Source organism: Cetorhinus maximus, chromosome 30 (genome assembly GCF_964194155.1).
Source record: "Cetorhinus maximus chromosome 30, sCetMax3.hap1.1, whole genome shotgun sequence".
Lineage (NCBI taxonomy): Eukaryota > Metazoa > Chordata > Chondrichthyes > Lamniformes > Cetorhinidae > Cetorhinus > Cetorhinus maximus.
The window spans coordinates 7026542-7050950 of NC_135908.1; the positions used below are offsets into that span (position 1 = coordinate 7026542).

The 24409-nt window shown below is 50.9% G+C and overlaps 1 protein-coding gene across 2 annotated transcripts in view; it reads left to right on the top strand.

The window, feature by feature from the left end:
• Positions 1-22560, top strand: part of tubgcp4 (tubulin gamma complex component 4) — a 52803-nt gene extending 30243 nt beyond the window's left edge. Inside the window, exons 12-19 of one of the 2 annotated variants that reach the window (XM_078532326.1) lie at positions 812-919; positions 2249-2387; positions 2832-3009; positions 6035-6142; positions 8633-8767; positions 9630-9746; positions 10322-10461; positions 21144-22560. In XM_078532326.1, the coding sequence (XP_078388452.1) occupies positions 812-919; positions 2249-2387; positions 2832-3009; positions 6035-6142; positions 8633-8767; positions 9630-9746; positions 10322-10461; positions 21144-21156 (938 nt within the window). In that variant the 3' untranslated portion in view covers positions 21157-22560. The remainder of the gene's footprint in view (positions 1-811; positions 920-2248; positions 2388-2831; positions 3010-6034; positions 6143-8632; positions 8768-9629; positions 9747-10321; positions 10462-21143) is intronic. The other variant, XM_078532327.1, reaches the window with a different exon arrangement.
• Positions 22561-24409: the final 1849 nt, after the last annotated feature.

Here is a 24409-nt window from a genome sequence, read left to right on the forward strand (position 1 = left end):
TTTCTATGTGGCCCCTAGACGTACAGAACTGAGGTTGAACCTCAGACCTTCTAGTCTATGTGACTCAGTCCCAAGACATTCACTGTTGGGTTCCGACTCTAATTAACTCACGAGACATCAGTTCATGGATTTTCGATAACCAAGCAATGAATGAACTGATGTCTCATGAGTTAATTAGAGCCGGAACCCAACAGTGAATGTTGTGGGACTCTGAGTCACATAGACTAGAAAGTCTGAGGTTCAACCGCAGTTCTGTACGCCTAGGGGCCACATAGAAAACAACAAGCAGGAAACCTGAGCCATGGCATCACAGAAGCTACAGGAGTACAGGGTCTGTTAGCCCCAGAGAGATGTGGTCAGCCTTAAATTGGCCATCAACTGGGGAGGTCATCCTCCTGGAGCCAGAGAGTGAAGAATATCACGGCACTTGCTGGGTGACCAATACTAGGAGCCATCAGTATAAGATGGTCATCCAATAGTGGTGAGGATGTGGAACTCTCTACCACAGGGAGTGGTTGAGGCAAATCATATAGATACATTTAAGGGGAAGTTTGAAAAACATGAGGGAGAAAGGATTGGAATGGTATGTCAATAGGGTGAGACGAGGAATAGTGAAAGCATGAACATCAACATGGTTCTATTGGGCCAATTTCTGTGTTACAGCAGTTCTGCCTTGGTTTCAGTAAAAATATATTTACTCTAATATTCACTATCAAGTTATAATCTAGCTCCTTTTAGATGTGAGAGCAAATAGGCTGGTTTAATTTCTTATGAATTGTTTTTCCTCCTCGTCTCCAACACCCCATTTCAGATGTCAATGTAGCATTTCAGAAATCAGCGCACAAAGTGTTATTGGATGATGACAACCTACTCCCACTCCTGCACCTCACTGTCGAGTATCATGGCAAAGACCTCAAAGGTAGGAAGAGGCACGTGCTCCTCTTGGTTATTCTGCACAAACATTATTTAATGTTAAGTCTAGAACTATTACAGATGGACGTCAGTCAGTAAGTCATGGATTCTGTACGATCCACCCTGTGTGTCATGGGTCATGATCCAGGACGCCAGTAGAGTGGGCTGCTTTGTCCTGGATGGTGTCAAGCTTCTCAAGTGTTGTGGAAGCTGCACTCATCCAGGCAAGTGGGGAGTATTCCATCACATTCCTGACTTGTGCCTTGTAGATGGTGGACAGGCTTTGGGGAGTCAGGAGGTGTGTTACTCATCACACGTTTCGCAGCCTCTGACCTGCTCTTGTAGCCACAGTATTTATATGGCTAGTCCAGTTCAGTTTCTGGTCAATGGTAACCCCAGGATGTTGATAGTGGGGGATTCAGTGATGGTAATGCCATTGAACATCAAGGGGCTGATAGTTAGATTCTCTCCTGTTGGAGATGGTCATTGACTGGCACTCGTGTAGCACGAATGTTACTTGCTAGTTGCCAGCCCAAGTGCTGAACGTTGTGCAATCATCAGCGAACATCCCCACCTCTGACGTCAGGAAGGAAGGAAGGTAATTGATGAAATAGCTGAAGATGGTTGGGCTGAGGACACTACCCTGAGGAACTCCTGCAGTGATGTCCTGGAGCTGGGATGACTGACCTCCAACAACCACAACCATCTTCCTTTGTGCTAGGTATGACTCCAACCAGTGTAGAGTTTTCCCCCTGATTCCCATTGACTTTCCCAGTTTTGCTAGGGCTCCTTGATGCCACACTCGGTCAAATGCTGCCTTGGTGTCAAGGGCAGTCACACTCACCTCACCTCTGGAGTTCAGCTCTTTTGTCCATGTTTGAACTAAGGTTGTAAGGATCTGAGTGTCCCAGGCAGAACCCAAACTGGGTATCAGCAGGTTATTGCTAAGCAAGTGCAGCTTGATAGCACTGTTGATGGCCCCTTCCATTTCTTTACTGATGATGGAGAGTAGACTGATGGGGCGGTAATTGGCCGGGTTGGATTTGTCCTGCTTTTTGTGTACGGGACATACCTGGGCGATTTTCCACATAGCCGGGTAGATGCCAGTGTTGTTGCTGATTCAGTATGTTAGCTTGAGAGTCTTCACAATCAAGTCTGACTTCGCCCTGAGGTCCAGATGTGCGTTTTCCAGTCTCATCCGGATTATTCAAGTGAATAATTAAAGTACGCGTATTGACAGTGGAGCTCATTTTGTGCTCAGTTATAGTTTTCTTGTCAGTTTATTGTCTTTTCTTTTCACCTCACTCCCCCATCATCCCCGCCCAACTTAACACAGATGCAGCACAAAGCCGTGATAATTCCCTGCGTGAATCTTCCCCTCGTGAAGCCCCTACTTCTGGCTGGTCTGCTCTGGGACTCTCGTACAAAGTGCAGTGGCCTTTGCACATATTGTTCACACCTGCCGTGCTAGAAAAGTAAGTTTACTTTGTGCATTTCTTCTTTTCCTTCATTGTTGCTATTTGTTTCAAGGGCATTTCCAGAAAGTGTTATTGATATAATCAGTAGACATGGAAAGAGGAGGGGAAAAGAACAGAGGGAAAGTCTGTGATAGTGTGGAGGCAGGAATGACTGACTTCTGTTTTACAGATGGTTGGGGGGGCGGGGGAATGAATGTTGGCCAGGGCGCCAGGGAGAACTCCTACTCAATAGTGCCGTGGGATCTTTTACATCCATTGAGAGATCCGACAGGACTTTGGTTTAACATCTTAACTGAACGATAGCACCTCCAATGGCACAGCATCCCCTCGGTACTGCAATGGGAGTGTCAGTCTGGAGTCTGTGCTCTGGAGTGGGAAAGATGTGCAAGGGTGCTGGGTTCTGCATGCACTTCTCACTGTGTCTCTCGTTCTCCCTCTCAGATACAACATTGTCTTCAAGTACCTGCTGAGCGTGCGGCGAGTGCAGGCGGAACTGCAGCATTGCTGGGCTGTGCAGATGCAGCGGAAACACCTCACCTCCAACAAGTCAGACGCCATCAAATGGCGACTGAGGAATCACATGGCTTTCCTCGTGGACAACCTGCAGTACTACCTCCAGGTAACAGAGAATAAGCAAGAACCTTCAGCACCATATAATACCAGGGATCCAAGGGTTAGAACATGAGAGATTACATAAACTAGACTGGCATTCCCTGGTATATAGAAGGGTAAAGAATAATTTGATAGAGGCTTTTAGGATTTTGAAAGGAACTGCTAGGGTAGATCGAGATAAACTTTTTCCACTGGTTGGGGAATCTAGGACCAGGTAACCTTAAAATGAGAGCCAGGCCATTCAAGCGAGAAGTTGGGCAACACTTCTCCCCATCCTTCCACAAAAAACAGTAGTTGCCAGCTCAATCAATCATTTTTAAGTTCAAGATTGATGTATTTTTTTCCAGCCAAGGTTTATTAAGGAATATGGAACTAGGATACAGGTAAACCTTAAGATAAAAGCAAAATACTGCGGATGCTGGAAATCTGAAACAAAAACAAAAAATAGCTGGAAAAACTCAGCAGGTCTGACAGCATCTGCGGAGAGGAACGCAGTTAACGTTTTGAGTCCGGATGACTCTTCATCCGAACAGTTTTGATACGGACTCGAAACGTTAGCTGTGTTCCTCTCCGCAGATGCTGTCAGACCTGCCGAGTTTTTCCAGCTATTTTTTGTTTTTGTTACAGGTAAACCTCGATCTCTGTGAACGATGGGACAGGGTTACAAGGGCTTTCTCATGTCCCTACGTAATATAAATCCCCATGCGTGATAGGAGAAAGGTTTTTGCACCATTCCATGTATTTTTATTTACACATCTTATTTTTAATTTTTCTTTCCTGTGATTGCGGCTCCGAGGTTACAGCTCCCCTTGCATGGCCTCAAATATTTTTACAGGACCAAACGTTGAATGGGAAGGGGTGGATACGTACAGCGAGTGCGTGGTATTACGTATTAAAAGTGCTCCTCTTATTTCATGCTGGAAAATGAGCTGAAGATTTGTTTATGTAGTCAATTTTTATGACTTAATGGAGTCACGTGTTCCTGGCAAATTGTCCCGTGCTTTTGCTGGGAATGTCCCGGAGCAGCTCCGTGAAGGGCCGGGGAAATCGTACTGAGGGAGCACTGCACTGTTGGTGGCGCCGCCTTTTGGATGAGATGTTAAATCGAGGGCCTGGTCTGCCAGCGAAGCCCATATCCATTGAATGCATTGAAAAAAATACATGGGAGTTGTGTGGGAGCTGGGAGCAAATGTTGTGTTGCCACTTTGTTTTTGCAATGAGGTTAAATGCCTATTACAGATTTCCTATTTCCCCAAACCAGCCAACTACGGCCGCGATTGATAGTTTAGCACCAAGTTCAGGCCAGTTTGTTAATTTTTGATAAAAACAAAAAGCTAAAAGCTACTGCGGATGCTGGAAATCCAAAACAAAAACGGAATTACCTGGAAAAACTCAGCAGGTCTGGCAGCATCGGTGGAGAAGAAAACAGTTGACGTTTCGAGTCCTCATGACCCTTCGACAGAACTGAAGTATAGTTAGGAGAGAGGTGAAATATCACCTCTCTCCTAACTATACTTCAGTTCTGCCGAAGGGTCATGAGGACTCGCAACGTCAACTGTTTTCTTCTCCACCGATGCTGCCAGACCTGCTGAGTTTTTCCAGGTAATTCTGTTTTTGTTTTGTTCATTTTTGGTGCAGAAATCTATTCGGAGCTGGATTGAAGCTCCCCAAACTCATTTCATGCGGAACCCTTACAGCCAGCAGATTTTCATCCAGCTGACCTGCTCTGGATTTCAGGCCTCTGTTGAAGGGCAGTGTCTAATATTTGAATATTCAATGTACCCATGCCTACTGGTTTCAAGGATTTTGACGTGGGGTTTGGTCAGAAGAAAGGGGTCTATGGGTGCCAACATGCGCTTTCCCTACCTTACCGTACTGTAATTTTATCTCCCCTCCACCTAGCTCTCTCACAGCAGGACATTTAACTGGAAATCAAATGAACAGGCGCTCCTGGTTTCAAACATTATGTATGCAAGCGTGTGAACAGTAACTCCCATTTGCAACTTTGTCAATGCTAATCTCTTTGGTCATTGGAGACCTGAGTTGTGAGCCTGAGCTGCTCTTAGCTGATCCCCTCTGTGGGCCGCAGCAGGTTAACTACAATTAGTCACGTTGCCCCTGAGATAGACAGAAGAAAAATCAGCCTGGCTTCCAGCTCCTCTGGGAAAGAGCAAGTCAGATGGGAACATGGTTAACCTCCTCTGAAAAGCTGCTGACTTTCCAATAGCTTGCCAACACTCAATCACTTCATTCAGGTGAAAGTTGAAAGTGTGGAAGGGTTGTCCTTAAAATAACAGCGAGAGAATAAGTTTACCCATCTTGAGTGCAGGTTGCATGAATCCAATTCAAAATCACAAATCTCAATCTAGATTTTGAAATCTAATTTCCCTCCCACCACCCTGGGATGTGGGCAGCTATACAATTTCATTCTGGATCGATCGAAAAGATCCTGGGCTGAAGAATGGACAGTCTTTTCTGCTTCCATGCAGCCCCATGTTCCTAAAGGGATTGGGACACATCAGAGGGTGGTCAAGGTTACTTGTGCACGTGAAGCAATGGATCATGGAAGCCTGGAACTTGCCTGATTGCTTTAGGGAGTTGTGTTTTGTTTTCTCTCCCCTACCACCACCTCAAGTGGTAGACCCCCCCCCACTTCCTTCTCATTCGTGGTGCTATCAGACAGTGCATGAGGCTGATTAGCTTCTCTCCCCTTTGTGTTTTGAATGAATTAGATTAGTGCACATCAAATAAAGGGGAGTGAGAGATATTAAAGGACCTGCTTGATTCGCCTGTGAGTAAAGATGGGTGTATAGAGATTTTGGATGTAACAGTGACTGAGGCAGTCATGAATGGATGGTGAAAGGGGAGGCCTCCAATGGGTTGGACGGTTGTCTTATTCTAAGCTCTCAAAAAATCCTGCCTTCTGTAATGAATATGAGTGTTTTAGTTCTTTGTATAACGGCAACTTTAACTGTGGCCCCAGACTTCCATATGTGACTGATTTTATTACACTTATTTCCACACCTATTTAGGGCGTGCAGCGCTCCTCATTGAGTTACAGCACTCCACGTAGCTCTTCCCCGCAGGTAGAAACGGCACAGGCTACAGAGCGGTACGGACGGAGTCAGTACTTCCCTCAGGCAAGTCGCTGCCTTAGTGGCCAAACTGAGAAGTGTCAGACAACTCAGGAACCTGGACTTGCAACCACAGAGGTGTAAAATAGACATCTTGGATAATAAGGATTAGTTAAGCAAAAGCAGTTGAATCTAGCGTAAAGGAGCGTCGAGAATCCAAGCAGTTGTTGGAAGCTGCAGTGTATGGGAGGGTGGGCTAGTCTGTCTGGTGACATGCTTGTGTAACATTATTTTTATGCACTGTTTGAATTCAGTCCTTCATGGAAAGCAGCAATCAGAGGGAATTGCAGCTAGCCGTTCCCATACTTAGCATGACTTGTTTTCTCAAACCCTACAATTATCCCTTCACGCCCCGTTATACTGCAGAGCACTTTTCACTTTGAGCCAGTTATTCTCTCACTGCTGGTGTCACTTAATTTATACTGTTTGGTCGATTCAGTCACCAAGTTATGCATTTCCTCATCTGTAATGTGCCCATTCTGACAATCACACCAGCGTTTAGTTGGGGTTGTTACATTCCTTGCAAAGGTAGGTCAAAACTTTCTGTTTTAAACTTACTGGGAGCTAATTAACACATACCGTCTTCGCCCTGTTCAGACATAACAGATTCTTTCTTCAGTTTGACCATTCTGAATCTTGCCTTCCAGCCTATATTCTAGTATCGTAGCCTGCTCATCACTCACGATTTATCTTTTCTCTTCCCCAAAGCGTTAGGCACTAAATTTCAAACTTTGTTAGGGATGCCAAACTTTTTTTTAAATACAGGAAGAAATGAATCTGGGCATTTTATGCCAGGTTCTGACCTGGAGCATGAAACTCGTGGTTTACTGACCGTTAATATGATCTCAACATGTTTACAATTAATTAGAATTACATGGCTCCCCATAAGGAGTATTTGACAAATGGTTTTACAGAGAAAGCCTCTGCCTGTACGCGTTGCAGGAGGTGTGTGTGTGTGTGTGTGCGCGCTTGTGTGTGTGCGCGCTTGTGTGTGCGCGCGCTTGTGTGTGCGCGCGCGCGCTTGTGTGTGCGCGCGCTTGTGTGTGCGCGCGCTTGTGTGTGCGCGCGCTTGTGTGTGCGCGCACTTGTGTGTGCGCGCGCTTGTGTGTGTGCGTGCGTAATATTTCCAATTTTATATCCCTTTATGTCACGCTTTATACAGAACATCAACAAATCACAATCAGATAATTTGTAAAGAAATAAGCAAAGTTAAGAATGAGAGAACCTGGTCTTTCTCAAAAGAGAGAAGCTGGTGAGCTGCCCATGTAGAGCAATGTAATTAGCCTGTAACTGACTGTAGGATTTGCCTTTTTGGACCACTACCCCACAGGGATGCAGTGGCACAGAACATTAGTAGCTCCATCATCATGACTGTGGGAGCCACAGGGAAGCCGACAGCGGGTTAACAGTAGAATTCTGCATAACCATTCCAAAAAGAGGAATTTAACAGGTGAGATCAATTAATGCAGCAAAATGCAGGTTACAAATATTAAGAGACGGGTATACATCTTTTTTGTGTTTACTGTGCACATGTTGCAGAAACATCTGTATGTGCACATACCATTTACTTCTATTCTGAGTCTGAACAGAAGGGAATTGTGTTGCTTCTTTGAAAATGTGTCACTTAATCTTTAAACCTCTGCTAATCTTTGCAAGAATGCCCCGACGGTAAAATACAGTGTGTGGTACCGGACAGTACACAACAGGTAGATTCTAGATTTGACCCTCTGTTGTTTCAGCCAGTTGTTTGGGGGTGCTCTACAATTTGCCTCCGTTTTCCCCCCCAAACCCACAACCTTTCTCGAGGGAAATAAAAAGTCTGCTGGGTTTATCACTCCTGACCACACCCCCTGCATTGATGAGAACGGGACTGAGTAGTGATGCCCTCCTCATGGTCAGATAGCTCTCTGTTCAGCCTCATGTATGACAAATATCCACTCAGATGTCTCTTTTTTTAAAATCTCTCTTAATCCAATCCTCCTTTGCCTCTCTCTCTTTCTCATCTGTCTCTAATCAACCCTCCTCTTCCATCCCTTTCTGTCTCAGCGGTTAAACCCCTTTTGCTAAGGAGCTACGCTGTCAGTCTCGCTGTCCATCGAGGTCCCAGATGGCCTGTTTCCCTCATGCACCGTTATCAGCTCATAACCAGCAGGTTACAGTGTAAAACCTCCTCAGGCTGAAGGGTGCAGGAGGAGCTGTGAGTAATGGAGCACCGTCTGTGAGAAGAACCACTCCAACGAGACCCAGTCTAATAACTCAAGCATGAAGTTATATTCCTGAATAATGACTCCACCATTAATATAACGTGGTTTGCATTTGTTTAAATTAGAATCTTGCAAAGCTCTGCTCAGTGATAAGAGTCGAGAATTCAGATTGCCAGGTGCAATCATTAGCCCGAAGCAAATTAGCACCCAGAGCGATTTGAAGCCCCTTGCTGTGCCGTACCTCCAGACTTGCTTTTCCTTCGACGTTAACTACCAACTTGTACCTTCCCAGGTGGACGTCCTTGAGTCCCAGTTCTCACAGCTCCTCCAGGAAATAAACTCTATCCGAGATTTCGAGAGCATTCGGCTGGCCCACGATCACTTCCTGAGCAATCTCCTGGCTCAGTCATTCATCCTGCTTAAACCGGTGAGTATTAAAAATAAGGAAGTTATGGTGAACCCCTGTAAAACGCTGGTTAGGCCTCAACTGGAATATTGTGTTAAAGCCTGGACCACCACAGAGAGTGCAGAGGAGATTTACTGGAATGTTACCAGGGAGGAAAGACTTCAGTTGCATGCTGTAATTGCAGATGCTGGGATTGTTCTCCTTACGTTGGAGAAGGTTGAGAAATCCTGAACGGTTTTGTTAGAGTAAATAAGGAGAAGTGTTTCCAATGGCACAAGGGCTGGTAACCAGAGGACTCAGATTTAGGACACAGTGTATCTCATTTGATCGGCAGAGGTGACGTGAGGAGAATAAAGTGTTTATGCAGCGAGTTGTTGTGATGCAGAGCTCTGGGGAAAGAGCAGGGAGTCACACTAGTTGGATAGCTCCACCAAAGAGCTGGCCACAGTTCCAGTGGACCAGATGACCACCTTCCGTGCCGTATAATCCTATGGTTCTGCTACAAATGCTGGAAATCTGAAATAAAGACGTAAAATACTGGAAAGCGCTCCAGCTGGTCTGGCAGCGATCTGTGGAGAGAGAAACAAGAGTTAACATTTCAGCTCTATGACCTTACACCAACTGCAAGAAGTTAGAGTTTTAACAGTTTATAAGCAAGTTCAGAATGTGGGGAGGAAGAGGCTGAGGAGGAAAGAACAGAGGACAGAGGCCAGCGATAGGATTCGGTGGTGGGGGGGAGGTTGGGTCCAGTAACAGTGAAATGCCAAGTTGGACTGATTTTCAAAACTTAGCGTTCTTTGAGGTATATATACATTGTTCATCTCTATTTTTTAGATGAACGGAGAGCATTTGACGTTCCTGTGCTTATTCCCATTCTCTGCAGGTGTTCCATTGTCTGAATGAAATCCTCGAATTGTGCCACAACTTCTGTTCTCTGGTCAGTCAGAACCCAGGGCCGCTGGACGAGCGGGGTATCTCTCAGCTGAAGCTGCTCGTAACGGTGAGATGAACTGTAAACGTCATTCCTTCTGTGCCTGTCTGGCTGCGCTAGCTCCTTGCCTCTGAGCTAGAAGCCTGTTGGGATTCGAGCCCAACTCCAGCCCCTCAGCACATGATCTAGGCTGACATTTTATTGCAGCCATGAAGGTTAAGCTGTACTCTTTTTGGTGCTGTTTTTGAATACTAAGTTGAAACCTCTTCTGCCTGCTCAGGTGGTTGTCAAAGATCCCCTGGTGGTATTTGAAGATGAGCAGAATGTGTACAGGCTAACATTCCTCTCTCAGCTCAAACCAAAATGGGCAGATTGATTATTTATCATATTTGCTGTTTGTGGGATCTTGCTGTGCACAATTATCAACGATAGTGACCATCTTAAAAAGTAGTTATTGGCTATGAAGCATCTGATGATTAAAATTAAGAGGAGTATTCTTGCTCTTTATTTCTTGCTCTCGCTCTCTCGCTCTCGCGCTCTCTCTCTCTGCCCAACCCTCCCCTGCTCTGCCTGTCTCCCTCCTGCCCCCGCTCTGTGTCTTTATACCATAGCTGATTTGTTTTCTGATTTTTGGTGAATCCTAGGGCTTTAGCCGTCAGTCTTCCTTGCTGTTCAAGATCCTGTCCAGTGTCCGCAATCACCAGATTAACTCTGACCTGGCCCAGCTTTTGCTGCGACTGGACTATAACAAATACTACACCCAGGCTGGAGGCACACTAGGCAGGTAAGAGAGCAGCAGAGCAGCATCAGCCAATACTGAGGGAGCATTAATATCACCTATTGGTTAAATATGTGGTCTGTAGTGTACTCAACCTCAATCTGTAATCTCATGGCCCAGCATATCCCCCACTCCACCATTACCATCAAGCCAGGGGGTCAACCCTGGTTCAATGAAGAGTGCAGGAGGGCATGCCAGGAGCAGCACCAGGCACACCTAAAAACGAGGTGTCAACCTGGTGAAGCAAGAACACAAGACTACTTGCGTGTCAAACAGCATAAGCAGCAAGTGCTATACAAAGCTAACCGATCTAAGCTCTGCAGTGTTGCCACATCCAGTCGTGAATGGTAGTGGACAATTAAACAACTCGCTGGAGAAGGAGGTTCCACAAATATCACCATCTTCAATGATGGGGGAGCCCAGCACATCTGGAAACTGTGGCCAGCTCTTTGGTGGAGCTATCCAACTAGTGTGACTCCCTGCTCTTTCCCCAGAGCTCTGCATCACAACAACTCGCTGCATAAACACTTTACTTTCCTCATGTCACCTCTGTTGATCAAATGAGATATACTGTGTCCTAAATCTGAGCCCTCTGGCGACTGACCCTTGTGCCATTGGTAACAGATAAGGCTGAAGCATCAGCAACAATCTTCAGCTAGAAGTGTCGAGTGGATGATCCATCTCGGCCTCCTCCAGAGGTCCCCAGCATCACAGATGCCAGTCTTCAGCCAATTCAATTTGCTCCAGGTGATATCAGGAAACAGCTGAAGGAATTGGATACTGCAAAAGCTATGGGCTCTGACAATAGTACTGAAGATTGTGCTCCAGAACTTGCCGTGCCCCTAGCCAAGCTGTTCCATTACAGCTACAACACTGGCATCTACCCGGCAATGTGGAAAATTGCCCAGGTGTGCCATGTACACAAAAAGCAGGACAAATCCAACCTGGAAAATTACTGCCCCATCAGTCTACTCTCCATCATCAGTAAACTGATGGAAGGGGTCATCAACAGTGCTTTCAAGCGGCTTCACAATAACCTGTTCACTGTGCTCAGTTTGGGTCCCAGCAGGGTCAGTGTGCTCCTGACCTCATCACAGCCTTGGTTAAAACATGGATAAAAGAGCTGAGCACCAGAGGTGAGGTGAGAGTGACTGCCCTTGACATTAGTGCTGCATTTGACCAAGTGCGGCACCAGGGAACCCCAGCAAAACTGGAGTCAATGGGAATCAGGGGGAAAACTCTCTGCTGAGTGGAGTCATATCTAGCACAAAGGAAGATGGTTGTGGTTGTTGGAGGTCAGTCATCTCAGCTCACCACCACCTTCTCAAGGGCAATTAGGGATGGGCAATAATCAATACAGGAGTTCCTCAGGGTAGTGTCCTAGGCCCAACCATCTTCAGCTGCTTCATCAATAACCTGCCCTCCATAATAAGGTCAGAAATGGGGATGTTCGCTGATGATTGCACAATGTTCAGCACCATTCGCGACTCCTCAGATACTGAAGCAGACCATGTCCTGGACAATATCCAGGCTTGGGCTGACAAGTGGAAAGTAACATTCATGCCACACAAATGTCAGGCAATGACCATTCCCAACAAGAGAGAATCTAACCATCGCCTCTTGACATTTAATGACATTACCATCACTGAATTCCCCCACTATCAACATCCTGGGGGTTACCATGGGTCAGAGGCTAGGAATCCTGCAGTGGGTAACTTACCACCTGACTTTCCAAAGCCTGTCCACCATCTACAAGGCACAAGTCAGGAGTGTAATGGAATACTCCCCACTTGCCTGGATGAGTGCAGCTCCAACAACACTCAAGAAGCTTGACACCATCCAGGACAAAGCAGCCGCTTGATTGGAACCACATCCACAAACATTCACTCCCTCCACCACCGACGAACAGTGGCAGCAGTGTGTACCATCTACAAGATGTACTGTAGGAATTCACCAAGTCTCCTTTAATAGCACCTTCCAAACCCGTTATCTCTATCATCTAGAAGGACAAGGGCAGCAGATATATGGGAACACCACCTCCAGGAAGTTCCCCTCCAAGTCACTCACCATCCTGACTTGGAAATATATCACCGTTCCTTCACTGTCGCTGCGTCAAAATCCTGGAACCCCCTCCCTAACAGCACTGTGGGTGTACCTACACCACATGGACTGCAGCGGTTCAAGAAGGCAGCTCACCACCACCTTCTCAAGGGCAACTAGGGATGGGCAATAAATACTGGCCCAGCCAGCGACACCCACATCCCGTGAATGGATAAAAAGAAAGTAATGTACTAGGGGGTCAACAGATGCCTGGTGAATTACTGTTGTCGGGGTAGTTACATGGCTTGTTGTGGTACTGTAGTAAGGTCAGGGCTTTTCAAACTTGGGGGGTCACGATCTGAGATTCTGGGTTTGCGAGCTCTGCAGCACAAAGGAGCTCAGACTGGATGTTAACGGCTGTGAGACCCCTTTATATCCTCACTTTCTGAAGCTGTGGGCGTGGCCGACACCCACCATGCTTGAGACCTGCTGCACCAAAAATCCAACTGACAAGATACGTTTTCAAAAATATGTGAGAATTAAAAACTTTGCCTCCCCCCCCACCCAGCTCGCCCAGCTTCCACTCGGCAGAATTGAAGCCTTGAAACGGGCTCCCAGTGGGGAAAAAGTTTGGGAAGTGCTGTCCCAGGTTGTATTTTTGATGTGATAATTTGGCTGCTCTCACTCAACACACGAGTGGGGGGAAAGGGGAACTGTCAGTTAGCAGAGGGAAAATCCAGTGCAGCTTCTTGATCCGGATCACTACCCACTGACCACCGTGTGTGTGTGTGTGTGTGTGTGTGTGTGTTGGGGGGGGCTGTGTGTGTGTGTTGGGGGGGCTGTGTGTGTGTGTTGGGGGGGGCTGTGTGTGTGTGTGTTGGGGGGGCTGTGTGTGTGTGTGTTGGGGGGGCTGTGTGTGTGTGTTGGGGGGGCTGTGTGTGTGTGTTGGGGGGGCTGTGTGTGTGTGTTGGGGGGGCTGTGTGTGTGTGTGTGTGTGTGTTGGGGGGGCTGTGTGTGTGTGTGTTGGGGGGGCTGTGTGTGTGTGTTGGGGGGGCTGTGTGTGTGTGTTGGGGGGGCTGTGTGTGTGTGTTGGGGGGTGCTGTGTGTGTGTGTGTGTGTTGGGGGGGCTGTGTGTGTGTGTGTGTGTTGGGGGGGCTGTGTGTGTGTGTGTGTTGGGGGGGCTGTGTGTGTGTGTGTGTTGGGGGGGCTGTGTGTGTGTGTGTGTTGGGGGGGCTGTGTGTGTGTGTTGGGGGGGCTGTGTGTGTGTGTTGGGGGGGCTGTGTGTGTGTGTTGGGGGGGCTGTGTGTGTGTGTTGGGGGGGCTGTGTGTGTGTGTTGGGGGGGGCTGTGTGTGTGTGTGTTGGGGGGGCTGTGTGTGTGTGTGTTGGGGGGGCTGTGTGTGTGTGTTGGGGGGGCTGTGTGTGTGTGTGTGTGTGTTGGGGCTGTGTGTGTGTGTGTGTGTGTTGGGGGGGCTGTGTGTGTGTGTGTGTTGGGGGGGCTGTGTGTGTGTGTGTGTGTGTTGGGGCTGTGTGTGTGTGTGTGTTGGGGGGGCTGTGTGTGTGTGTTGGGGGGGCTGTGTGTGTGTGTGTGTTGGGGGGGCTGTGTGTGTGTGTGTGTTGGGGGGGCTGTGTGTGTGTGTGTGTTGGGGGGGCTGTGTGTGTGTGTGTGTGTGTTGGGGCTGTGTGTGTGTGTGTGTTGGGGGGGCTGTGTGTGTGTGTTGGGGGGGCTGTGTGTGTGTGTGTGTTGGGGGGGCTGTGTGTGTGTGTGTGTTGGGGGGGCTGTGTGTGTGTGTGTGTGTTGGGGGGGCTGTGTGTGTGTGTTGGGGGGGGCTGTGTGTGTGTGTGTGTTGGGGGGGGCTGTGTGTGTGTGTGTGTTGGGGGGGGCTGTGTGTGTGTGTGTTGGGGGGGCTGTGTGTGTGTGTGTGTGTGTGTGTGTGTGTGTGTGTGTGTGTGTGTGTGTGTGTTGGGGGGACTGTGTGTGTGTGTTTGTGTATGTGTTGGAGGGGGCTGCTGTGTGTGTGTGTTGGGGGGGCTGTGTGTGTGTGTGTTGGGGGGGCTGTGTGTGTGTGTGTTGGGGGGGCCTGTGTGTGTGTGTTGGGGGGGCCTGTGTGTGTGTGTGTGTTGGGGGGGGCTGTGTGTGTGTGTGTGTTGGGGGGGGCTGTGTGTGTGTGTGTGTTGGGGGGGGCTGTGTGTGTGTGTGTGTGTTGGGGGGGGCTGTGTGTGTGTGTGTGTTGGGGGGGGCTGTGTGTGTGTGTGTGTTGGGGGGGGCTGTGTGTGTGTGTGTTGGGGGGGCTGTGTGTGTGTGTGTGTGTGTTGGGGGGCGCTGTGTGTGTGTGTGTGTGTTGGGGGGGCTGTGTGTGTGTGTGTGTGTTGGGGGGGGCTGTGTGTGTGTGTGTTGGGGGGGGCTGTGTGTGTGTGTGTGTTGGGGGGGCTGTGTGTGTGTGTGTGTTGGGGGGGGCTGTGTGTGTGTGTGTGTGTGTGTGTGTGTGTGTGTTGGGGGGACTGTGTGTGTGTGTGTGTGTGTGTGTGTTGGAGGGGGCTGCTGTGTGTGTGTGTTGAGGGGGCTGTGTGTGTGTGTGTGTTGAGGGGGCTGTGTGTGTGTGTGTGTTGGGGGGGCTGTGTGTGTGTGTGTTGGGGGGGGCTGTGTGTGTGTGTGTGTGTTGGGGGGCTGTGTGTTTGTGTGTGTGTTGGGGGGTGCTGTGTGTGTGTGTGTGTGTGTGTGTGTGTGTGTTGGGGGGGCTGTGTGTGTGTGTTGGGGGTGCTGTGTGTGTGTGTTGGCGGGGTTGTGCGTGTGTGTGTTGGGGGCGTTGTGTGTGTGTGTGTTGGGCGATTGTGTGTGTGTGTTGGGTGGGGTTGTGTGTGTGCTGGGTGGGGTTGTGTGTGTGTGTGTGTGTTGGGGGGGCTGTGTGTGTGTGTTGGCGGGGTTGTGCGTGTGTGTGTTGGGGGCGTTGTGTGTGTGTTGGGCGATTGTGTGTGTGTGTTGGGTGGGGTTGTGTGTGTGCTGGGTGGGGTTGTGTGTGTGTGTGTGTGTGTTGGGGGGGCTGTGTGTGTGTGTTGGGGGAGCTATGTGTGTGTGTTGGGGGGGGGGCTGTGTGTGTGTTGTGGGGGGGCTGTGTGTGTGTGTGTTGTGGGGGGCTGTGTGTGTGTGTGTTGGGGGGTGCTGTGTGTGTGTGTGTGTTGGGGGGGGCTGTGTGTGTGTGTGTTGGGGGGGGCTGTGTGTGTGTGTGTTGGGGGGGGCTGTGTGTGTGTGTGTTGGGGGGGGCTGTGTGTGTGTGTGTTGGGGGGTGCTGTGTGTGTGTGTGTGTTGGGGGGGGCTGTGTGTGTTTGTGTTGGGGGGGCCTGTGTGTGTGTGTTGGGGGGGGCTGTGTGTGTTGTGGGGGGCTGTGTGTGTGTGTGTTGGGGGGGGCTGTGTGTGTGTGTGTTGGGAGGGACTGTGTGTGTGTGTGTTGGGGGGGGCTGTGTGTGTGTGTGTGTTGGGGGGGGCTTTGTGTGTGTGTTGGGCGGCGCTGTGTGTGTGTGTGTGTGTTGGGGGGACTGTGTGTGTGTGTGTGTTGGGGGGGGCTGTGTGTGTGTGTGTTGTGGGGGCTGTGTGTGTGTGTGTGTTGGGGGTGCTGTGTGTGTGTGTGTTGGGGGGGCTGTGTGTGTGTGTGTTGGGGGGGCTGTGTGTGTGTGTGTGTGTGTCTGTGTTGGGGGGACTGTGTGTGTGTGTGTGTGTGTGTGTGTGTGTGTGTATGTGTTGGAGGGGGCTGCTGTGTGTGTGTGTTGAGGGGGCTGTGTGTGTGTGTGTGTTGGGGGGGCTGTGTGTGTGTGTTGGGGGGGCTGTGTGTGTGTGTGTTGGGGGGCGCTGTGTGTGTGTGTGTTGGGGGGGGCTGTGTGTGTGTGTGTTGGGGGGGCTGTTTGTGTGTGTGTTGGGGGGGGCTTTGTGTGTGTGTTGGGCGGCGCTGTGTTTGTGTGTGTGTTGGGGGGGCTGTGTGTGTGTGTGTTGGGGGGGCTGTGTGTGTGTGTTGGTGAGGCTGTGTGTGTGAGTTGGGGGGGCTGTGTGTGTGTGTTGGGGGGGCTGTGTGCGTGTGTTGGGGGGGCTGTGTGCGTGTGTTGGGGGGGCTGTGTGCGTGTGTTGGGGGGGCTGTGTGCGTGTGTTGGGGGGGCTGTGTGCGTGTGTTGGGGGGGCTGTGTGCGTGTGTTGGGGGGGCTGTGTGCGTGTGTTGGGGGGGCTGTGTGCGTGTGTGTTGGGGCTGTGTGCGTGTGTGTGTGTGTGTGTGTGTGTTTGGGGGGCTGTGTGCGTGTGTGTGTGTTTGGGGGGCTGTGTGCGTGTGTGTGTGTTTGGGGGGCTGTGTGCGTGTGTGTGTGTTTGGGGGGCTGTGTGCGTGTGTGTGTGTTTGGGGGGCTGTGTGCGTGTGTGTGTGTTTGGGGGGCTGTGTGCGTGTGTGTGTGTTTGGGGGGCTGTGTGCGTGTGTGTGTGTTTGGGGGGCTGTGTGCGTGTGTGTGTGTTTGGGGGGCTGTGTGCGTGTGTGTGTGTTTGGGGGGCTGTGTGCGTGTGTGTGTGTTTGGGGGGCTGTGTGCGTGTGTGTGTGTTTGGGGGGCTGTGTGCGTGTGTGTGTGTTTGGGGGGCTGTGTGCGTGTGTGTGTGTTTGGGGGGCTGTGTGCGTGTGTGTGTGTTTGGGGGGCTGTGTGCGTGTGTGTGTGTTTGGGGGGCTGTGTGCGTGTGTGTGTGTTTGGGGGGCTGTGTGCGTGTGTGTGTGTTTGGGGGGCTGTGTGCGTGTGTGTGTGTTTGGGGGGCTGTGTGCGTGTGTGTGTGTTTGGGGGGCTGTGTGCGTGTGTGTGTGTTTGGGGGGCTGTGTGCGTGTGTGTGTGTTTGGGGGGCTGTGTGCGTGTGTGTGTGTGTTTGGGGGGCTGTGTGCGTGTGTGTGTGTTTGGGGGGCTGTGTGCGTGTGTGTGTTTGGGGGGGTGCTGTGTGTGTGTGTTGGGGGGCTGCGTGCGCGTGTGTGTGTTGTGGGGGCTGTGCGCGTGTGTGTGATTGGGGGACTGTGTGCGTGTGTGTGTGTGTGTCTGTGTGTTGGGGGGGCTGTGTGTGTGTGTGTTGGGGGGGCTGTGTGTGTGTGTGTTGGGGGGGCTGTGTGTGTGTGTGTTGGGGCTGTGTGTGTGTGTGTGTTGGGGGGGCTGTGTGTGTGTGTGTTGGGGTGGGCTGTGTGTGTGTGTTTGGGGGGCTGCGTGTGTTTGTGTTGGGGGGCTGCGTGTGTTTGTGTTGGGGGGCTGTGTGTGTGTGTGTGTTGGGGGGTGCTGTGTGTGTGTTGGGGGGTGCTGTGTGTGTGTTGGGGGTGCTGTGTGTGTGTGTGTGTGTTGGGGGGGCTGTGTGTGTGTGTGTGTTGGGGTGGCTGTGTGTGTGTGTGTGTGTGTGTGTGTGTGTTGGGGGTGCTGTGTGTGTGTGTGTGTTCGGGTGGGCTGTGTGTGTGTGTGTGTGTTGGGGGGGCTGTGTGTGTGTGTGTGTGTGTGTGTGTTGGGGTGGCTGTGTGTGTGTGTGTATGTTGGGGGGGCTGTGTGTGTGTGTGTGTTCGGGTGGGCTGTGTGTGTGTGTGTGTTGGGGTGGCTGTGTGTGTGTGTGTGTGTTGGGGGGGCTGTGTGTGTGTGTGTGATCGGGTGGGCTGTGTGTGTGTGTGTGTGTGTGTTGTGGGGGACTGTGTGTGTAGGGGGGGGCTGTGTGTGTGTAGGGGGCGCTGTGTGTGTGTGTGTGTTGTGGGGGACTGTGTGTGTAGGGGGGGGCTGTGTGTGTGTAGGGGGGCGCTGTGTGTGTGTTGGGGGGGGCTGTGTGTGTGTGTGTTGTCGGGTGGCTGTGTGTGTTGTGGGGGGACTGTGTGTGTGTGTTGGGGGGACTGTGTGTGTGTTGTGGGAGGCTGTGTGTCTGTGTTGGGGGGGCTGTGTGTGTGTGTGTGTGTGTGTGTGTGTGTGTTGGGGTGGCTGTGTGTGTGTGTGTTGGGGTGGCTGTGTGTGTGTGTGTTGGGGGTGCTGTGTGTGTGTCTTTGGGTGGCTGTGTGTGTGTGTGTGTGTGTTTCGGCGGGCTGTGTGTGTGTGTGGGGGGGGCTGTGTTTGTGTGTGTTGGAGGCTGTGTGTGTGTGTGTGTGTGTGTGTGTGTGTGTGTGTGGGGGAGGGCGGGGTGGGGGGCTGTGTGTGTGTGTGTGTGTGGTGGGGTGTGTGTGTGTGTTGGGGGTTGTGTGTGTGTGTGTTGGGAGGGGCTGTGTGTGTCTGTGTTGGGGGGGCTGTGTGTGTGTGTTGGGGGTGCTGTGTGTTGGGGGTGCTGTGTGTGTGTTGGGGGTGCTGTGTGTGTGTTGGGGGTGCTGTGTGTGTGTTGGGGGTGCTGTGTGTGTGTTGGGGGTGCTGTGTGTGTGTTGGGGGTGCTGTGTGTGTGTTGGGGGTGCTGTGTGTGTGTTGGGGGTGCTGTGTGTGTGTTGGGGGTGCTGTGTGTGTGTTGGGGGTGCTGTGTGTGTGTTGGGGGTGCTGTGTGTGTGTTGGGGGTGCTGTGTGTGTGTTGGGGGTGCTGTGTGTGTGTTGGGGGTGCTGTGTGTGTGTTGGGGGTGCTGTGTGTGTGTTGGGGGTGCTGTGTGTGTGTTGGGGGTGCTGTGTGTGTGTTGGGGGTGCTGTGTGTGTGTTGGGGGTGCTGTGTGTGTGTTGGGGGTGCTGTGTGTGTGTTGGGGGTGCTGTGTGTGTGTTGGGGGTGCTGTGTGTGTGTTGGGGGTGCTGTGTGTGTGTTGGGGGTGCTGTGTGTGTGTTGGGGGTGCTGTGTGTGTGTTGGGGGTGCTGTGTGTGTGTTGGGGGTGCTGTGTGTGTGTTGGGGGTGCTGTGTGTGTGTTGGGGGTGCTGTGTGTGTGTTGGGGGTGCTGTGTGTGTGTTGGGGGTGCTGTGTGTGTGTTGGGGGTGCTGTGTGTGTGTTGGGGGTGCTGTGTGTGTGTTGGGGGTGCTGTGTGTGTGTTGGGGGTGCTGTGTGTGTGTTGGGGGTGCTGTGTGTGTGTTGGGGGTGCTGTGTGTGTGTTGGGGGTGCTGTGTGTGTGTTGGGGGTGCTGTGTGTGTGTTGGGGGTGCTGTGTGTGTGTTGGGGGTGCTGTGTGTGTGTTGGGGGTGCTGTGTGTGTGTTGGGGGTGCTGTGTGTGTGTTGGGGGGGGCTGTGTGTGTGTGTGTGTGTTGTGGGGGGCTGTGTGTGTGTGTGTGTTGGGGCGGCTGTGTGTGTGTGTGTGTTGGGGGGTGCTGTGTGTGTGTGTGTGTTGGGTGGGGTTGTGTGTGTGTGTGTTGGGGGGGACTGTGTGTGTGTGTGTGTTGGGGGGGACTGTGTGTGTGTTGGGGTGTGCTGTGTGTGTGTGTCTGTTGGGGGGGCTGTGTGTGTGTGTTGGAGGGGCTGTGTGTGTGTGTGTTGTGGGGTGCTGTGTGTGTGTGTGTTGGGGGGTGCTGTATTTATGTGTGTTGGGGGGGCTGTGTGTGTGTGTGTGTTGGGGGGTGCTGCGTGTGTGTGTGTGTGTGTGTGTGTGTGTGTGTTGGGGGGGCTGTGTGTGTGTGTGTTGGGGGGGCTGTGTGTGTGTGTGTGTGTGTGTTGGGGGGGCCTGTGTGTGTGTTGGGGGGGGCTGTGTGTGTGTGTGTGTTGGGGGGGGGCTGTGTGTGTGTGTGTGTTGGGGGGTGCTGTGTGTGTGTGTGTGTTGGGGGGGGCTGTGTGTGTGTGTGTGTGTTGGGGGGGGCTGTGTGTGTGTGTGTTGGGGGCGCTGTGTGTGTGTGTGTGTTGGGGGGGGCTGTGTGTGTGTGTGTGTGTGTGTGTGTGTTGGGGGGGTGTGTGTGTGTGTGTGTGTGTGTTGGAGGGGGCTGCTGTGTGTGTGTGTTGAGGAACTGTGTGTGTGTTGAGGGACTGTGTGTGTGTTGGGGGGGGCTGTGTGTGTGTGTTGGGGGGCTGTGTGTGTGTGTGTTGGGGGGGCTGTGTGTGTGTGTGTTGGGGGTGTGTGTGTGTGTGTGTTGGGGGGGGCTGTGTGCGTGTGTGTGTTGGGTGCTGCTGTGTGTGTGTGTTGGGGGGGCTGTGTGTGTGTGTTGGGGGGTGCTGTGTGTGTGTGTGTGTGTTGGGTGCTGCTGTGTGTGTGTGTGTTGGGGGGGCTGTGTGTGTGTGTGTTGGGGGGTGCTGTGTGTGTGTGTTGGGGGCTGCTGTGTGTGTGTGTGTTGGGTGCTGCTGTGTGTGTGTGTGTTGGGGGGGCTTTGTGTGTGTGTGTTGGGGGGTGCTGTGTGTGTGTGTGTGTTGGGGGCTGCTGTGTGTGTCTGTGTTGGGGGTGTGTGTGTGTCGGGCTGTCTGGGGGGGTGGTGTGTGTGGGGGGCTGTCTGGGGGTGTGTGTGTGGGGGGCTGTGTTTGCACGGTGTGGGCTGTGTGTTGTGTGTGTGCCTGCACATAGATGATGTGCAAACAGATGTAATTCTTGGTTTTGTCACCTGTTACCGAATGACCCTCATTCTATCAGCATCTGGTAAAATCCCATCCTGGGCTGGGTCAGTAGCTTTAGGAGAAGGGGTGATGTTGGAGGCAGTAAGAAAGGTGTGGGGCAGAGGAGTTGAAGCAAAAAGACAAAGTGTGTTTGACACGTCTAACTCCACAAACCATCCATTTCTCTAACAAAGCATTTTATTCTCTTTTCCAGTTTTGCCATTTGACCTCCAAGCTCGGGACGGCCGCCTGGACCAGTTGGGTTGTGACCTTCACCAGCTTCTGACCCTCCTGACCTGCCTGGCGTGTGAGGTTGTATCAATGAACCTGCTCACCTCACGTCTCGTCCCCTCCCACAACAACCAACTCTTCAAAACCTTCACTAACCGAGACATGGTGTTTACACTGCAACTTGTGAACATTTTACACGAGCATTCACAGCCGGGTTTGTGAACTCTTCTGCTGACTTTTCACCCAATCCCTCCCTCTCTCTGCACATCAGGCCTGGAAGTTATTTCAAGCTTTCGTAGGATTTTATCTGCAGCTTTATCGAATCTTAGTACACGTTTTTTTAATGCCTGTGGGTGATTGTGAATGTTCTGCTATACTTGTTTCGTTTGAAATTGCCCCTGTTCCTCTCTCCAGCACCTTTGAGGGAGGGAGGGAGGGGTGGGGTTAGTGGTTGTGGTGGATTGGGAATGTGTCGCAGGACCAGGTCTCGGATCCACTTTTCCCAGAGCCAGGAAGAGGTTTGAGAATCGCCCGTCACCGAATCCTCAGTGGCAGAGACCAGGATGAATCTTTCCAAGATCTGCAGGCAGTTATCAGGAAACGTGGACTGGTTTAATCCCAAAACCTCGGACAATTGGGGATCCCTGCTTCCCCGCCACCCCCCACCCCCACTTCAGTTTGTGGGAGCCGTGCGGAAGAGGGCAGCTTTAAATTATTACTCGCAGGAACGCAGTATCTGTTGCTTCAACTGTCCTTTAACTCTTGATCCCATTTCCTAAGGTGTGCACTCACTTGTCCCCTGCTACCTTTCCAGTCTCTGTTTGTGCACTGGGCTAAACACTGCCTTAGTGACAGGCTTGAAACCTGATCCGCTACCCCCCCCACGTTGCATCTAAATCATCCGTCAAGCGGCACTGTCCCTAATTTAGGATTCGCACTAACAACTGTTGTGGGAAATGGGGGGAATTGTCCTAAGGGCCTAGAGATGGCGTTTAACTGGGTCCGAGCCATGTTAATGAGGCAAAGCTGAGTGAGTATTGCTCTGCTCATTGTCTGCATTATAACTGGCCCGGATGCGCTTGCTGTGTGAAATGGGAGGGGCGGGTTCTGTTCCTGACATCTCTCGCCCTGGACAGGTAAGTAAAATGACAGAGCCTTCCATTGCCTTCCAACGGAGCAGTGATCGCTGAATGCTGTGTGCAGATCAGTGATCGAATGGATATTGCCAGAAACAACTGTCGTTTCATCAGCTGTTTTCCTGATAAGGATAAAGAGTGCAAACCAATGTTAAATCCCAAAGTCCATTCACATTCACGACTCTCACAGGAATAGTGTGACCTTTTCTGTTTGTGTGAGCCTGATCTCGATCTGTAAGTACCAAATAAAACCCAATCCATGCCGATGTGTGTATCTGTGGATGAGCCCAGCTCTGTGACCTCGCTGCAGTTTGCCGTAAAGCAGCAGCCTTACCGAGCCTACTCGATGTGAGAGGTTACGGGACGTGCAAACGTTATTTCGATTGCTGTGGGAGAGGGGTGGGGTCCCGAGGCTGGAACTGCAGACCCCACGCCCCATCTTTCTCCTGCTGTTCGACTAGCGAGAGCACCACTCGCTGAAACCCTACCTCTGTTCATCTGACATTTACAGGTATGCATTTTCCAGGTCAAGTCACTGGATTCATTCAGAGAAGGATCTGCAGCTGAGCTCCGCCCTCACCACCCTCATCCCACCACTCACTCACTCTCACTCATTTAGGGACTTAATATTTGTACTAAGTTGTAGCCCTATTCCTTATGTGGACTGGGTCCTCAATGAAGTAATTAAATGATGAAATTTACAATTACTTCAGTGCCTGCGATGTAGGAATTTTAACTTGGGTTTGTCATTTTAATACAATTTAAATGTCGCTTAGTAGTACAGGACTTGAATCTTGCTGATAAGGAGAGACATGTTGCTGAAGCTTTTCATCTTGCACCCATCAGGACAAATGCAAGAATATCAAATTTCAGACAGTCACAACAATTTATACCACGGGGAAAAAAAAAGGTGCTGATTGGTTGGAAAGTTGGCAACAATTTTAATTCGACATTACCGTTACTTTAATATCCCATCCACCACTTACCTGTCCCCTGCCGACCTTGTATGACCACTTTTGTTATTACACGATTGTTACACACTTGCATCTTTTTAACCTGATTAGTTAGTCAGTATCTGAATATTACGATGCAAGTGCCACTGCCATTCTCTTTCGTGAAGAAAATGCCCTAAATACCAATTGGTGTTTCTGCAGCCAATGGTCCTGACTGCTTAACTCAGATGCAGCCTCTTATCAAAGCAGCACTCCCCCACCTCCCCCTGCCCCCCCATGATGTTTATTGTCACGCTGGACTAAGGTGTACTGTCCCTTGTGACACAATAGCCCACTGACCATCACTCTCGAGAGCCGGTGTGAATAACTCGTGCTTGATGTGAGATAACGAAGGGGTTGCTGATGGCCGCGAAACTGGTCCAGAGAGGCGTAGGCAAAGTGTGGAATGAGGGATTTTAAACAGGAAGGGCAGGCACACTCTAAAATATGCACAAATCCCGTTGATCTTCTGTTGTGCATTTCAAGGGAAACTTTGAAGTGAAGTTGTGAAAATGCGATGGTCTAAGCGTTTATTCCGCAGGCCTATTCATAAATAAAATGTGAGTGACAGAAGCAATCATCTAACTTCTCGTCTGCCCTTGAGAATGTCAACGCTCCAGTGAACTGCACCATGCCACCTGTCAAAACCTCTCCTCTCCGTTCCATTCCCCCCTTTATCCCCCTGAGGAAGCCCTGGATTAAAGCTGTGCGATATTCTTTAATACTAATTAACGATCTGTGTCCTGACTGATTCCTAAAGTACCAGTAATTTCCTCCCTCTCTGCAACTCTGTGGCGTTGGAAGTTGAGGTGTGTTGCATCATCATCATCGTCAACTCATGGACCACGGATACACAGGTACCTGCCTCAGGGAAATGTCAGACTCAAATGTGAAGCTCCCCAGGCCAAATAGCTGGCCAACAGAGGAACAGTGGCCAATAAATAACACACTGGGAATTTCTTCTGGGATCTCTGATTTTAATGTCAATGGAAACGCTAGGGGAAAAAAATAACGGGGAGGGGTGGCAATTCTTCCAAAGTTACGGAGATAATGGAAAATATCCCTGAGGAAGTTCTCCCTGTTGGTCAGCTACTTGGCCAAGAGAGTTTCGCTGTCCTCCT